This window comes from Trematomus bernacchii, unplaced genomic scaffold (assembly GCF_902827165.1).
Source record: "Trematomus bernacchii unplaced genomic scaffold, fTreBer1.1, whole genome shotgun sequence".
NCBI lineage: Eukaryota > Metazoa > Chordata > Actinopteri > Perciformes > Nototheniidae > Trematomus > Trematomus bernacchii.
Window position 1 is genome coordinate 28029739 of NW_022987739.1, and position 16763 is coordinate 28046501.

General features: G+C 40.0%; 1 protein-coding gene across 1 annotated transcript; it reads right to left on the reverse strand.

Moving 5' to 3' along the window:
- Window positions 1-4866: 4866 nt before the first annotated feature.
- On the reverse strand, window positions 4867-5647 carry LOC117495344 (gamma-crystallin M2-like). Its single transcript, XM_034146544.1, has 3 exons — window positions 5615-5647; window positions 5269-5511; window positions 4867-5171 (listed from the first exon to the last, which is right to left on the reverse strand). The coding sequence occupies exons 1-3, from the start codon at window positions 5645-5647 to the stop codon at window positions 4896-4898; spliced, it is 552 nt and encodes a 183-aa protein (XP_034002435.1). The 3' UTR covers window positions 4867-4895.
- Between the last annotated feature and the right edge of the window lie 11116 nt (window positions 5648-16763).

The window sequence follows — 16763 nt, forward strand, 5'->3', positions numbered from 1 at the left end:
ATTGAAGCAAACAGAATGCAGAGGTTTGGAATATTCTTACAGGGATTGGGTACCTTGTAGAGGAGGACAACTGACTCTATGTCTCTCAACATTCTCATAAAGACAATAGTTTTTTGCATTTGTATGCCAAATACGACAAATTTGACTTGTTTTGTGAAGTTGGACAATAGGAACACAGAACTTTTAACAAAGAGAAGAGGAATTATGAGGGTACTGCTAAGTGGGACTGCGAAACAAAGGAAAGGTCAGTCGTATATTTTTTTTTTATTTTGGCTTTTCAAATCAAGATAGTCGATATCAAGCACAAAGCTTCTGAGAAAATTGTTTATATTCTTCTTCTCCTAAGTTTTCCCATCACCCTCATTCACAATAACATCATGGAGGTTTTAAAAGACGGCAAGCTATGATTAGTCGGGGGTCTCTTGGCGGAGACACTAATAATGTATTACTATATCATTGCCTTTTTTGAAACAGCGACCATTTTAACAAAAACAAATATTGTGTACTCTGAATATAAAAGTAGAAGTAGATGATGAAACTGGAAAAAAATACACAAATATACAAGTCATCAAACATTTTCTGTTTGTATCAGAGTGAGTTTTTTAAAGAACAATGGGCCTTTGTAGCAATGGCTATTTGTTTTAGCGATAACTTGGTGTAGAACAAAATGGCTAGTGGTTTAATGTGAGCTTTTCTGGGGTTTAAGATAAGATAAGATAGAACTTTATTGATCCCAATTTGGGACATTTTTGAAATTATTGTGGGTTAATAACATAGACTGTATATATCAGTGTTGTAGTCAAGTCACCAATTCACGAGTCCAAGTCACTCTCGAGTCACCACTCTTCGAGTCCGAGTCCAAGTCTGAGTCACCAAGGGAGAGTCGTAGTCGAGTCCAAGTCCGAGTCACCCAAGGAGTGTCCGAGTCGAGTCCGAGTTTGAGTCATCATTACCTGTGTTCGAGTCCGAGTCCAAGTCCGAGTCACCCAGGAGTGTCCGAGTCGAGTCCGAGTCACCCAGGAGTGTCCGAGTCGAGTCCGAGTCATCATTACCTGTGTTCGAGTCCGAGTCCAAGTCCGAGTCACCTAAGAAGAGTCCAAGTCAAGTCAGAGTCACAAGTCTTCATGTATTAATCTTCGTGGATATATGTGTTGTGATGTAGCTGCTCCTCTACATTGCTTTTATCCTGTCATGTTATGCTAATCTGTCTATTGAACTGCTGTGAAGCGAGTTTGGCTACAATTCTTGTAATAGTACTATACAAATATAAAGCTTATTACTAATATTAATATTATTATTATTATTGTAAATGACCTACAGTATAATATGTCTAACTATATTTAAAATGAGTTACCTTTTAGAGAAGTGATTATATTTGTATGCCAATATTTTCCTATGGTAAAGTTTTCGTTTTGCACTTTTATTTTGATAGTAATAAGATCGGGACTCTTATTTTGAAGGAACTTTTACCGGTTAAATCGGTTTACTGATGAAGATTTAGCCCCAGAAAGCACATGGCTACTTAGCATGCAAAATGAGTCATTCTGCATGTTAAGTAGCCATATGCTTTCGTGTTATCGGCTGAATCTTTATTTATTGATTAGATCACGTTACTCTGACGATAGTGTTCAAGACAGCCTTTATGTCTGAACTCGATCCTTAGAGTAATGTGTTACGAAGCCTTCTCTTCAATATTCTTTCCACATAATGAGCATTTTGCGCTGCTCTTTTCCAATGTGGAAGCAGAATGTGTGAAAGCATACAGCACGATGCGGGGTGTGTCTCTAGACATCTTTAGACTGGAATAGCGGGGCCCAGTATGTGAACTCGCCTCACAGGTGCACATGCCAGGATAGAGGACATCAGACTCCAGAGAAAACTTGCTTGAGTCCGAGTCCAAGTCGGAGCGTCAATGTACAAGTCGAGTCCGAGTCATCGTGGGGGGAAAAATTCACGAGTCCGAGTCCGAGTCCAAGTCATCGTACACCAGAATTCACGAGTCCGAGTCCGAGTCCAAGTCATCGTGCGCGAGAATTCACGAGTCCAAGTCCGAGTCGCGTCATCAGTGCGCGAGTCCGAGTCGAGTCACGAGTCCCGAAAATCGACACTGGAGTCCGACTCGAGTACTCCATCTCTGGTATATATATACATGGACGTAGGGTCCGTGAACGTCACCCATAGATTTCTGCAGAGTTGCTGAGAAGCCTAAAGTAGGCGGTGTCGGCCACTAACGTCTTGACAGTGACGTCAGAGTCTAAATCCCGCCTGCTCCAGCCTGATCCAAATAAGGGCAAAGAGGCGGAGCCAAGGCGGGACCTGCTGCCACCGAGCTGGAAGTTCCAGAGCTAGCTGAAGCTACCAAGCTAAGCTAACATTATCCCCGTCTGCACACTGCCGTCGCATTTTACGTTTCTAAGGTAAGCGGACATGAAACTATTCAGCAAACTATAAATAATAATCCAAGTTATTGAGTTTTTAGCATAATACTTCAGAATCTTAAAATCCCTTAACGTTTGTATGCAATTCAACACTAGAATCAAGCAAATATATTAATATGTTTGCATGACATTATTTATTTATTTTTTGCTATCACTTAATTATATGTTTAATACATTTAAGTCAAGCTAAGGTACATGTGATGATAGCTAGTTAGTGCTCTTACCTGTGAGGCCTCCTCCAAACAGCATAATAACCAGACTGTATCATTAGTACCAGTTCTAGATCCTTGACTTTAGACAAACAATTCAAAAGACAAAATCAACTAAATGTATTTAAAGACCAATCTTTATTTGAAGGTGCCTCTTAACCTGAGATATTAGTTATACAGTAATAGTATTGACAATCTAAAAAAACTGAGCAACTCAACGGTTAACTTTATATTTCTTATAGTCTAAAGCATTTATTATTTTCATTTTCCCCTCTCATATTCAGTGTGGACGGATTGAGACAGCGTGGTGTCCAGAGAGCTGCAGAGACTTCAGGGAGAAACCTCCGTGTGATGGACGTCCTGCCTGTTGGTTTGGCCGGAGAGGACTGAGGGTCTTTCCTCTGTGAGGAGGACCAGGCCTGATGGAGGAGGACCAGGCCTGATGGAGGAGGACCAGGCCTGATTGAGGAGGACCAGGCCTGATGGAGGAGCCCATGCTGGGCATAGCCGATACCAACTGCACAGGCCTAGTCTGTCACTTTATTTGACTAAATGTGTTTACTTATACATTTAATAGGTTTACACCTTCTGTCCATATGTGCTTTTTATTTAAAACATTTTTGATTAACTTTTGGTTCACATTTCAATAAATTGAATTTGTATTTGCACTCCTTTTGTCCATTATTCTTGCTGAAAATGTTAGATTACACATTCTCATCCGACTGAAGATTGGCCCCATTTATTTGTGACGTTGCAAACTCTTCGGTACAAGGCACAGGTGTTGTGAAGCTCATAAAGTGAGGCAAATAGAAATAATCAGCTGATGGAGTGTAGATGTGCAGGTGCATTCAATCAGCTGACTATGTTTTTCGCCACACTTTATAAGCCTATAACCACACCTTCTCTGAGGTGCAGCGTCACAAACAAATGATGGTCCTGATAGACTACAAAAATATTCGGTGTGCAGATCTTTGTTTTCACAATAAAAGTAGTTTCTTAGTGAATGTCCTGTACTGGTCTTAACATCTCATAACATCAGCTTTTAATGTTCCTCTTGGATGTTCTTCTTGACCCTCAGACCCTTGTTGATGAGGCCAGTAGCAGAGGGGTAGAAACTGTTCAGGTGGGGAGAGGTTTTGGTCCTGATGGAGTTCAGCCTCCTGCCAGAGTGGAGCGGGGTAAACAGTTTGTGTCCAGTTCAGTCTAGTACTGTCAGGGTTAGGGAAAATAGGACCCAAATGCAGTAAAAGGCATGTAACAAAAAGCTAGCTTTAATAAAAAGCCGATGAGATAGACAAAAAGGTAACAACTAAAACAGCAAATCGGGGAGCACGAGGAAGAGGAACAAACTTACAACAGGTACAGGCAGGTAACGTGGATGAGAAAGACGACGACCGAACAGGGAGCAAAAGGGAAGACAAGACTAAATACACAGAAGGGTAATCACAGTAAAAGACACAGCTGGGCAGGTGAGGCAGAAACAGGGCAACTGTGACCGGTTGCTTGCCAAATAGTGAGCACACATTTATCTGTACTGCTAAGTCTTATATTGGCTACTTAGCTTACTTCATCTTCTTCATCAGCCAGCATCCTTGGTATCTTTTGTCCACTGAGTTGATTCTCGCTAAGTAGCCAATATAAGGCTTAGTCATCTTGCCAAATAGTGAGCCTGTGTTGATGTATGAAAACTATGTTAGAACTGGTTTATAAATGGTTCTTAATGATTAATAAAGTGTTTACAACCTAATTCATAACCTAATTATAAACTCTTTACGAATCCTTAATAAGGGTAGTCTTGTTGTAAAGTGGTACCCAGAATTTCAAAATATAACCGTAAAATTGGAACACAAATCCAAAACCATGACGTTTACTAAATACAAAGTTTACTAAATACAAATAATACCTTCGTTTAAAAATGTAATAATCTCATTTTTATTTAATTACCCAAAGTGTTATCACATATCATCAACCCAGTGTATTAATCCGTCATCCAATATCAATTGTAAGGCATTCTCTGTTTGTTTTTTTGTCAATCTTGCAACACATTTCTCATCAGATTTAAAAAAAAAATATGTAGGATCAACATTTTCATTGCTAATAGTAGCCTACTGTCAAATAAATCTTATATAATTAATTTCAATTAATAATGTGTGATTATAACAGTTGGACAATAAGCATGACAAAAGTCACATTCAAGGTTAATGTTTTATTTGGCATTTTATAAATTCAGGAAACATTTAGTTAACATTTAGCAGGAATCAGTGATACGCCTCATGCTCATGAACCTCTGGCCGCTCATGCCCATGTCTCTGAAGCTCTTGTACTCTCCGGGCCTCATGTACATCATCTTGCCTCTGAACTGGGGCTGCTCGTACATCAGCCAGTGACCGTCCATCACGTTGCAGGACTGGCACTCGTTCATGCGGTAACGGTCCATGACGTTGTCACAGTCCTCCATCATCTCGTGACTCTGACCACCGAAGTTCTCCTTCTCGTAGATCTTCATCCTGTACTGGCCTCTGTGCTGCTTTGGGGAGAAGAATGATAAATTAATGATTTCATGTAAAGAGTTGTGGGGTGGTCACCCATAGTAGAATCGTCGGTTACAGTTGTATACCCACCATGGGGATCATACGGCAAGACTTGATGCAGTCCCTCATTCCCATCATGCTCATGTAGTCGGAGTACTCGCCCCTCTTCATGAAGTACTGGTTTCCCATGTAGTTGTTGCGGTCGTACACCATGAAGCAGCCGCTCTCCACCCTGCAGGACTGGCTCCTGCTCAGGGAGGAGGACATGTCAGAGCAGTCATTCATGCACTCATAAGAACGACCCTGGAAGTTCTTCTCCTCGTAGAAGGTGATCTGAAAGAAGGGAATTTTAATGGTTAGAATACATTATCAAAGTATAAATGGTGATATTGCAAACAGTAATTCCTGATTATTACAAAAAGACTTCTGAAAGTACCTTGCCCCTCATGTTCATGCCGGTGTTGCTCATGTTGGCTGTAGATGTGCTGTTGCTGGTGAACTGATATCCTACCTGTTCAACCCTTGTCTTTTATACTTGTTCAACATAAATAATTACTGACCCCTCCCCCTCAGAGAACCCCCTATTCAGCAACTTACCATTGAAGCCAACAGAATGCAGAGATTTAGTTCATTTTTCAGGGACCTGGTTCTTTGTAGTAGAGGACAACAGACGCTTCACAATGACCTGACAAAAAGACTAGCATGTTCTTTGCCTTTTTCCCAAGTATGACACACTGCTTTGTTCAAACTGATTGTTCATTCACATTTACATTATTGTTCTCCTGACAGTTAACAACGCAAAAGCTCCCTCAACTAAAAGCAATGATTTTACATTGGATTTCAGTCTATTGCAGAGAGAAGCTGGCAAGCACACATTTATGATACTTACATGTTTGGTTCAGAAGGATAACCTCCACTTATTAACACCACCTTAATGATTTTAGAAGCGGAAACGCAATCGGCAGAAGTAAAAAGCTAAAGCTAGGCTGTAAACAAACTACATCACCACGGCTAAGCTAAAAGCGGCTAATGCTCAGCATAATGATGTTTAGTGGTGTCATTGAGTCACCGGTTGATCATTTTCATGACTCATAAAAGCTTTGGACATTCACCAGTTGAAATATAATGATGTATTTTATGTCGTAGATCAAAATGTGGAAAAATATCTTCAACTTGTGTTAACTACAGATTCTTATTTCAGACCTCTAACCAAAAACATGTTAACTTTGAGACGAGGCTAAACTACCAGAACGCCCTTAACTCTGTATTCTTGGTGTTTTATCTGTGATTCCAAGACTTAATAACCACCACAAAAACACTAAATGTTTTTTCTCTTCACCATGCGAGTCAAACAATATCCATCTTTTGGAAAAACCCAGAAAATCAGTCAATGCTTAAAAAACCTCTCTCATGTCTAGCCTTAGATAAATTAGCCTTTGCTATAAAGAGAAAGCCTGATACCTTCTAAATTTGAAATAGTATGTGGAAGTGTTAAAATTCATACTGATTTGCGGGTTTTAGGACTCTTTCATGCACCACTCTCTATATTTCTAGCACCACCTGGAAAGCTGCTTTGTGTAAAGTGACTGTGAGGCAGGTTTCCAGTAGGTCAGACAAAAGAGGGGAGGTGGTTACTTTGAGTTGGCTCAGCATGCAGCGGCTGCAGTTTCCTGTCAGTGCAGTCGTTTTTTTAAAAGCACCTCCTCCTCTCTGATGGCCTGTGGCTGGGTAAAAGCTCCCTCAAAGCGTGACCTCTCCACCCATCATCTGTGTAACCATGAGTGAAGCAGCAGACAGAGCTCCAGCTGTGCCCACTCTCCATCCACATCAAACCCTTCTCCTCTCCTTCTCTAATAACCGTTTGTAGCATTTTCTACACCTCGTTTTCCCTTTTCTGTCTCTACGCTACATGCTCTAATGTTCCTCTTATACTTCTGTCCAAACTTACATGTATCCTGCTCCCTTTAACTGCCTTATTCTTTTTCCCCTTTTTCATATTTTTCATTCTAGACAGTCACAATACCGAAGCCTACATTTAAGATAAGATACACCTTTGTATTGATCCCTGTAGGGAAATGTAGGTGTTTTAGCAGCAACACAATTAACATAAAAACACAGGAAGGTGTTTCAACTAGGAATAATTAGAATAACAAATTAAATAAAGTGACAGTATACAATATGTTACATATATACATGTAAGTGTGAAAGTGTCAACATATACAGTGCAAGTCTTAGGTACATATACAGTGCATGTTGCTATGAGTTTTATTAGGGGGTCAATCCTTCATTGTGGAGCCTGGTGGCTACTGGGACAAAAGATTGACCGGGACGCAACAAAACAAACCCATGGAACAAAAACAGACAACACAACAACCCCCTAACCCTAACCCAAAACAAGACAAAACAGCAGCAGTAACAGCTAAGTGCAGTGTGAAAAGTTATATTATACAGTATCTACGCCCTTAGTTATAACACTAAACTATTCCTCTTAATGGTTAATGCTATGGGAGAACAGTCCGTAGCAAACTTATCAAGAGTTCCTCTCATCACATGTGATAATCCCTCCAATGACAAAATGGACATCATATTTTCAAACCATAATAAGATATCAGGGGGAACTTCATCCAACCATTTCTGTAATATTGTGAGGCGTGCAGCTTTGGAAAGCAATTACAGTAATGTGTCTGCGTTTGCGAGTCTAATCCGAGAACAAAACGATATGGATTAAGATATATATCTATTTATCTATCAATGTTTTTGCAGCAAGGCTCTCTAAACACAACCATCATCTGACAACCTTTGGAGCCAGTGCTAGAAACTTCCACTGTCAATGCTAAAACATTTGTATCATTGTTTTTCCTCAGGTATCAAGATTCAAGAACCACTATGGACGGCCCAATCAGTTTGTCAGCGCTCTAAAGCTTTTAAGGTAAGATTTGACTTTCATTTTTGTATGCGTCATGTTTAATCATTTACGAGAAAAGTAATATTCCAATAACCATCACACCAGTATCACATTTCTTTATGGTTCTTATAAAAATCACCAGGGAAGTATTTCATTAGAGTAAAACCCAATGAAGAATATAGAGCATTTCAGATCTCACACTGTTTTACCTTGCTCTACATCTAATACAATTTCATATTATCACCCAATCTGATTTTATGATCTCTATAAAACCACAACACAGCAAGTTATCAGATGGACAAGCAGTTTTTTAAATCTCTTATAACAACAAGAATCCCTCATAAAAACCCTCCCTCTGGCAAACCCTCATAAGTGCCTGTTTCACAAAAAACAAACCCAGAAAAAAACGAAATAGCATTCTGACTGAGTGCGTTTTTGCCCGTGAGCATTTCTCTTAAAGAACCAGGAATAAACACGCCACGCAGTGAGGTATTGTTCTCTCCAGCTTCCCATCTATATAGTGAAGGCTGTGGCATTTCACCGGCAAAATATATTTCCCTCAGAGGAGATTGCTCCCCGTGTGTGTGTGTGTGTGTGTGTGTGTGTGTTCATGTGTGTTCATGTGTGTTTTCAAGCCAGATGCAGAATGTTAATGAGCTTGAAAGCCTTGCTGTTGCTCTACCTGACAGCTTGACGGCCTCTGCCTGTCTGTGTTTGTGTGTGTGTGTGTGTGTGTGTGTGTGAGAACATGTATTTATGTCCACAACCTTCCTGTGGACTATTAGAGATCAGAGCACTTTTATTTATTTTTTACCAGTAAGAGGGATAATCCTGAGAGCTGCTGAATCGGCGTGTTGAGCAGAGAGGTTGGTTAGTTGATCAGCGGCCTCCCAGAGGAAGTGTCTGCTGGAGAGGCTGAGCTCACTCTCTCTGTGTCTGCCTCGCCTTTAGCTGTTTGGTTGGTAAAATATGGATTCATCTTCTGGTCGGAGCATCCTCCCCCCCCCCCCCCCCCCCCCCTCTCCCCCTCTCTGTCTGTCTCCCCCATGAAGTGCTGAAATAGAAATGTTACCAGAGGATGTTGTAGGAAAGGTCATCTCCCTTTATCCCCTTTTTTTCCAGTTAAATATTCTGTTTTGTTTTCTGTACACAAATCCAGGGTCTTGAGATTGGAAGTATACTGTGTTTACTGCTACAAACAAAAGGGTTATTGTGAGTTTTATATCGCATTTTTATCATAGTTTTACCGGTTTAATGACAAGCATGTTGTGTGAAACAATTCAAGCAGTGTAACAACCTGTAACTAAGCAATGTGAGTTGTGTTACCTAAAAAATGTACGTTTTATTGGCTTATTTGAAATGTTTGAACTTTTTCTACAGTGTTGTCCATGTTTACCATTAGAAGCTCTTATTTATGGCAACAGCTTCACTGTTTATTGCGCCTTTTCATCCAGAGATAGCCCAAGGTCTCCTCTAATGGCTTTTCCATGTGATGTTATTCAATGTGCAGAGACTTTGTTGGCTTTCCTTGGCCCCCTTTGTTATGTCACCTTCCATGCACAGTGTTACGCTCTTGGGCATTATTGTATTTTTTGCAGACATGCACCTCAGCCTCATGCAGGATCACTTCCTCCTGCAGTTCACAGAGTTCTCCTGATGCCTTGCCTCTTCCCAAGAGCGGCGTAATTGAGATACAAAAAGCCTTTCCTGCATTATAAAACAGCCAGCCCCTTCTATTCATGTGTAAATGCTGATGATTCATAGTACTGTGTGCCGTAGCTTCCTACTATTACTATGAAGATTGGTTGAACTTTGATGGCTAATGTGTTTCTATTTCCGCCTCCCACGCAGCACAGTCTTTACAAGCTCTCGGGAAAAGAGGAATAACATTGATCTCTGCGTTTAAGAGGCTAATCTCGCCTTGATTAAATGTGATCCAGTCAGTACATTCAGTCCGATGCACCATCTGCAGATACGTTGCACAGATGCATTGATGTGTCAACAACCCTGTGCTTACTGTATCTACTGAGCCGATTAATTTAGGCTGAATATTAAGAGAGGCGTCCATTTCGCAGATGAATGAAGCCCGGTGGTATTTCTGCACAGCAATAGATTTACTTGCCAATATCCTGGTTGGCTCATGTTTATTCAGATGCATGCTGGTTCCTCTTGGCACTCTGTTATGTTATGGAGCAATATCAGATAAAGCAGAGCTGTTTAGCATGGTAAACAATCTTCTTCCTGTTGGGGATATTTTTGGCAGATTCTAGTGGTGGGTTTTTATTGGCAGAAATGATGATGAAAGTGATTCTAGCCTATATCTGCAACAGCGTTTCCAGATATACAATAAATACCCCATTTGTACAATAACCCTCTTTACAATGTAGAACCAATAAAAGTACCATGATACGCTATATTGTTTTATGTGTTTTAAAACCACTTTCACTCAGCAAAAATACAATTTACCGTTGGTGTTCCAAACCAACGAGTGTGGAGCGGTGTGGAGGGGGAGTGGGTTATCAAGCCATCAAACAGCGAGTCTGCATCGGTGCTGACTTGAGACCGGTCTCTACCTGACCGGAGTCACGCTGTGTGTGTCCGTCAGGAAACACGCTGTTTACAAACAGTTCCAGCAAACATCCACTGATAAACTGCGATGTTGACAACCTCATGATAACCTCATATTTTTTTAACTTAGGATCGTATACCTGTGTTTAGTCTAGAAAAAGGTAAGTGTGTGCATTTTATTATAAAGTTGTGTATATTTACAGACTGTTGCAAAAACTAAGAAGCTTATAAACATCAGGTTTAAAACTAAAAGAGCTTTACAAAAAAGTAACACAATGAAAGATGTTTGGAGTTTTATTTTAGTTATTAATTTTAATTTTTTGTCAAAGAGATGCTGATTTGAAACCATTGTTACATACAGTTACGGCATTTCCTGTTTCTGCCGGAGAGAGGGGAGTTTGTCCCAAAGCTTGCCGCTGTATTCACTCCCTCCATCTGACAGGAGGGAGCCTCGTTGAGCTGCGAATGTCCCTCCACGGAGTTCACTCCGTCACGGAGGGGTAGTGTGTAGGGCGTGGTTTGGGATTGGGCCTAAGTGTTTTTTTTGTTTTCTTTAATCCATACTTGGTTTAGAACCTGTGACCATTTGGTTCCCAAGCCAAGTCCATGATCTAGTCAAGTCAAAGTCAGTCAAAGTCAAATGTATTGTCAATCTTTCAGTTTGTGTGTACAGACAGAGATTGAAATACCGTTTCCCACAATCCCCAATACAAAAATACAAATATATATAAAAATATGTATACAAATATGTATATACCTATATATATATACACAATCAAAGACATATATATACATATGCACACATTAAGACATACATAAAAGCACAACAATCAATATATACAAAATAACAGTCACTTCAATATCTTAATAATCTACTGTTGCCCCCTCATAGCTATAGGTACAGTAGTACAGTTGTGGGTGTGTCAAAAAGTAGTTCTCGGTGAAAGTACCTCATTTACGCCCAATTATTCTCCTAGTTATGATTCCTGTACAATCATTTTTCTCTAAATAGGATCATTGTAAGCCGGTATGGTAGTCTAACAGTTATCATAATTAGCATAATCCTGCAGTACATTAGTAAAAAATACAATTTTACCCCCAAAAAACTACACACTAAGTTTTTTTTTTGTTTTTTTTAATCCATACTTGGTTTTAGAACCTGTGACCATTTGGTTCCCAAGCCAAGTCCATGATCTACTGTCGCCCCCTTATAGCTACAGACAGTATATTGGTAGTACAGTTGTGGGTGTGTCAAAAAGTAGTTCTCAGTGAAAGTACCTCATTTACGCCCAATTATTCTCCTAGTTATGATTTCTGTACAATCATTTTCCTCTAAATAGGATCATTTTAAGCCTCCGGTATGGTAGTCTAACAGTTCCCATCTGGCATAATCCTGCCGTACATTAGTCACACTAACCAGATCTGTGGTTTCATCTGGAGGGGAGCAATCAGGGCGGGCTGATGAGGAAACATGGAGATACGAACGTACGAGCACTCCAGCTTGGAGAGGAACTGCACGGTACGCTGTGCAGCCGGATAGATTGACAGGAAAATTGGATTTCAGGGCTTCCCATTAGCAGGACCGGGTTTATTCAGTGTTCTGTGCAGCTGCAGACATGCTGATTATGATAGAAGCCTCCCCTCTGCACATGAGGCTTTTAATCAGCTCAGCAGGGAGCATGTGTACACACTGATGTACGGTACGCTCACCTACTCGTTCACAAACACATCTGACAATACAGGTCATATATTTCCTTATATGTGACATCTGAAGTGTAAATGACATTTTAATAGGATTCTGCCATTTCCTCTCCTAGCAAACGTGTGAATGCGGGAAAAAATGAAATAATGACAGTGGTTAAATGGCTCAGAATGATTATGTGTTTTCTGTTTATCTCCCATTTTCCCCGGCAGGTCACATGTTCTAGTGCCCTGCCAATAAAAACATCAATATCAGCAGATTTGGCTGCATGGCGCTGAGTACAGCAGATCATCAAAACGTTTTAGTGTGCAACCATCACTCTATTATAAAACACTGCCATGTGTACTGTAGCAGTGAAAATGTCACAATAGGGAAAAACCAGATCTTGCTTCTCAGTATTTTTGTCAGTACTGCAAAAACATTAGTTACTTTTTACTTTAAAGTCATTCATTAATCATACTTTGTTCCCAGCTTTCTATTTTTTAAATCGCTGTAAATTGAATATATGGGTTTGGTCTGTTGTTCAGCAAAAAAAACAAGCAAATTAAAGACAGTATCTTTGCATAAAAGGCAAGAATATTGTAATTGAAACTGCAAAAAAACATTAACTGTGACCCCATCTATCATACTATAAGCCCAGAGAGATGGATTGTGCACCCTCCAACGTCATGAATGAAGCAGCGCCTCCTCTCACTTTAGCACTTTGAATATGCTAGTGTTCACTCACAGCTACTATACTGTAAGAACAGAGTGCTGTTAATACCTAGAAAAGCCTCACAAAACAGCCACGCTTCCATCTGTTAGGCATTACATGTAGACAGCGGTACTAACGAACGTAAAGCTTCATATTAGCATTTACATTTGAGCTAAGAACACAAAATGAAGTCAAGGATTATGGCTGATCTCATTAGTTTTGCAGATATAGGATTATATGCTGATGTATTTAACTACATAAACAGTCAAATGATCAAGAAAGTATTTACAATTCATCCTGAAGGGAATTTGAATGTTTACATTTCCTAACAAACCATTTTATAGTTGTTGACTAAAAGATACGTTTCACGTCTTAGTGGCACTTGGGTGATTTAACCATAACAGTTGGAAGAATTCATCGTCTGGGAATCATGAATATCTTTACAAAACAACAAAAGCCTTTACGAGATGCTGAGATATTAAGTACGGATAAAGTGATGGACTGACCAACCGAGGTTGCCATCAAAGACGTCGTGATATAGTATTTAATATCGTCTCTTATGTATGCTAAAGTCATTTTGTATTACCCATATCCTTCTCACACTCTATAGTTAACAGAGATACTGACTAGGACAACGCAATGTTTTTCCAAATTGTACAACACGATTAAAGTGCTTCAATGATTTCTCCCTTTTACTGAAAACATCATGTTCCTAAATCTAATTCACATCCTGTTCAAATTACACTGCGTCTTTCTAATGGAAAATATGCTTTTTGGTTGCATGAAGGTGCTTTAAATATTGGGCCATGTTATTGTCAGTATGGTCACATTACATCACATTACATTTAGCTGACGCTTTTATCCAAAGCGACTTACAATAAGTGCATTCGACCAAGAAGATACAAACTAGAAGAAAACAGAATCATATAAGTACATCAGGTTTCATAGAGCCAAAACATTTCAAGTGCTACTCAACTGGCTTTAGATAAGCCAGTCCTTTATTAGTATATAAGTGCTTTGTTAGTCATTTTATTTCTTGAAGTGGAGTCGAAAGAGATGAGTTTTCAGTCTGCGCCAGAAGATGTGTTTGCTTTCTGCTGTCCTGATGTCAATGGGGAGCTCATTCCACCATTTTGGAGCCAGGATAGCAAACCCACGTGTTTTTGCTGATGGGAACTTGGGTCCCCCTCGCAGTGAGGGTGCAGCGAGCCGTTTGGCTGATGCAGAGCGGAGTGCACGTGCTGGGGTGTATGGTTTAACCATGTCCTGGATGTAGGAAGGGCCAGATCCATTCACAGCATGGTACGCAAGTACCAGTGTCTTGAAGTGGATTCTAGCAGTTACTGGAAGCCAGTGAAGGGACAACATTGGGGCTCCTGTAATTTAATAAACAAGCAGTTACCAGCTAGCACAAATCAGTTCTGTTCTGTTATGATGCTCTCCTGAAGAAGGATAACTGTTTGTGTTTGCATACCCATGGTCATGTTAAAATGGTGGAGCCGACTTAGAAAGAAATATAATTTGAGAGCTAGGGGATCTGGAAAACATTTCCTGCATTTTCTCGCCTCCTAAATTCTTGGATGAAGTAAAAAAACAGCTATCAGCACTGAAAAATTGAAATAACTGTTTAACTTTAAGAGCCAACTCTGACTTATAACTGAACTATAACTTTACTTCCCCCTTATTTAATAATTGAGATACATTTGCTCCACTTGCTTCATTGCTCAGACGCCTCGTGTTCATTCCCCTTTACACCTCAGGTAATATAGGGAAGTGAAAAGTAGATTATACAATTGTATTCACAGTGAATTTTCTGCCAGTTGATAGAGAGCCAGATTGGATGTTTTAAAAGTCACCTATCATGCTATTTTTAGGCAATAGCATAGGTCTCAGATATATAAAAATATATAAAAAACATGTCTATGAAGTGTTTTGCTCAAAATACCAAACAGATCACCCATTCTAGCCATGCCTCATATCCCTCTATTTCACTTCCTGTTACTAAAGTGCTGATTTGGGGTATAAAGCTTTTTTTTTTTTAAATGTTACGTCATATCGGATGGCAAATCTGGATCAGCTCCGTTGTACCCCCATTTTTAGAGATTTGCGCACGGAGGAAAAGAGAGAGGGTTTTATTTTCTGACACTTTGTGAGTTCCCTGACACACCGGGGACACATATTTACATATAAAAGACATCAAAAAGTGCATTTTGCATGACAGGTCCCCTTTAATATAGTTCAGTGGGTCGAGCCTGTGTCTACTTTACTGAATGTGTGACACTTAGTTCATTTGTGTGTTTCCCTCTCCATCAGCCTCACCCACCACTCTATTGATTTTCAGGCAACAAAATGCCCCACAATGCCCCTGTGGTTGCCAAGCAATCGAGCGCCGGATAAACACACTGGCAAAGGACAACATTTACGACGTCCTGTATTAACACAGCCCCCCCCCCCCCCCCCCTTCGATGTGTAAACACTACCATCTCACCAAGGGGGACAACAACAATGCATTGTTCCTCCCCAGCAGTGCTAACAGTAACAACCATTGTGCAGCAGGGAGGTCTCCCATTGTGTGAAACCACTGCCTGTGCACACTCTATTAGGCTTCCCCTGTGTGGGAGTAATAATGGAGTGGTGCAGGAATGAGTCCTATACCCTGGAAATTAGTTAGTATTTTCACATTTTCTGTTCTGGGTTTTGATTAGATGTCTGAAATCAGGTATGGGGTTACTGAAGCTGAAGAGATATTAATGTTGTTTTTTTTCAAACATCTATTTATTCGTTTTTATGCATAGAAATGACACTTAATAAACAAGTCAGACTTTACATACTATCAACAAAACAGAAAAAATAATGAAAGAAGAAAAGAAAATAGAAAAGCATCCCAAATAATATTCAAGTGTCTTCATTCACCCAATCATGTTAAGTAGACCATTATGCTCCAGGAAGTCGTAAAAGGTTTTCCAGATTTCCCAAAACCTATCCAGTTTGTTTTAAGGAAAAAACGTATCTTTTCAAGAGCAAGGTAGAAAGTCATCCCTTTCGTTTTTAGAAATAAAGTATGTCATTAAAAACCCTACTGGTAAATGTCTGGATCTTCTCTGTGTCATGAAAATGACAGGTAGCTAAATTAAACTTCTTAACGTCATTATGCCGAACATTAACCACCGTTAGCTTAGCGGTGATAGTGCGAAGTCAGGCAACCGGTTTGTTTATAGCCTAGCATTAGCTTTGTACTCTTGGCAGATGCATTGACGCTTCAAAAATAATTGACGTGGTGTTATATGTGGAGATTATCTTGCTGAACAAAAGGTGTTTATAGTCAGCTATTTACATCTGGGAGTCCACACAGGTGCCATATTCAGAAATCGAATAGAAAAATCCCATTGCCTTTAGACGAGGTATCCCTTGTGATGCTAACTTCCGGTTTAGCATTAAAAAGCAAGTCATCCCCTCTCTATATAGACATATGACATGACTGAAGTCTGTCTTGTCTTCAAAGCTATGCTATGTTTGTTAGTTTAAGAAAACCCTACTCTGCTTTTTGCTTTTGGGCTCCCAGGGTTACTGACTCGTCACTAAAAGCTGGCTCACCCTCCTCTCCTGAGTCATAGAGCAGGGCTAAATTTAGCAGTCCTCAAAAAGTAATGATGTGGCAAGTTGTTATTGAGTTTGCGCCCCACAAATGTCTCTCTCTCCCTCTCCCTCTTTACTCA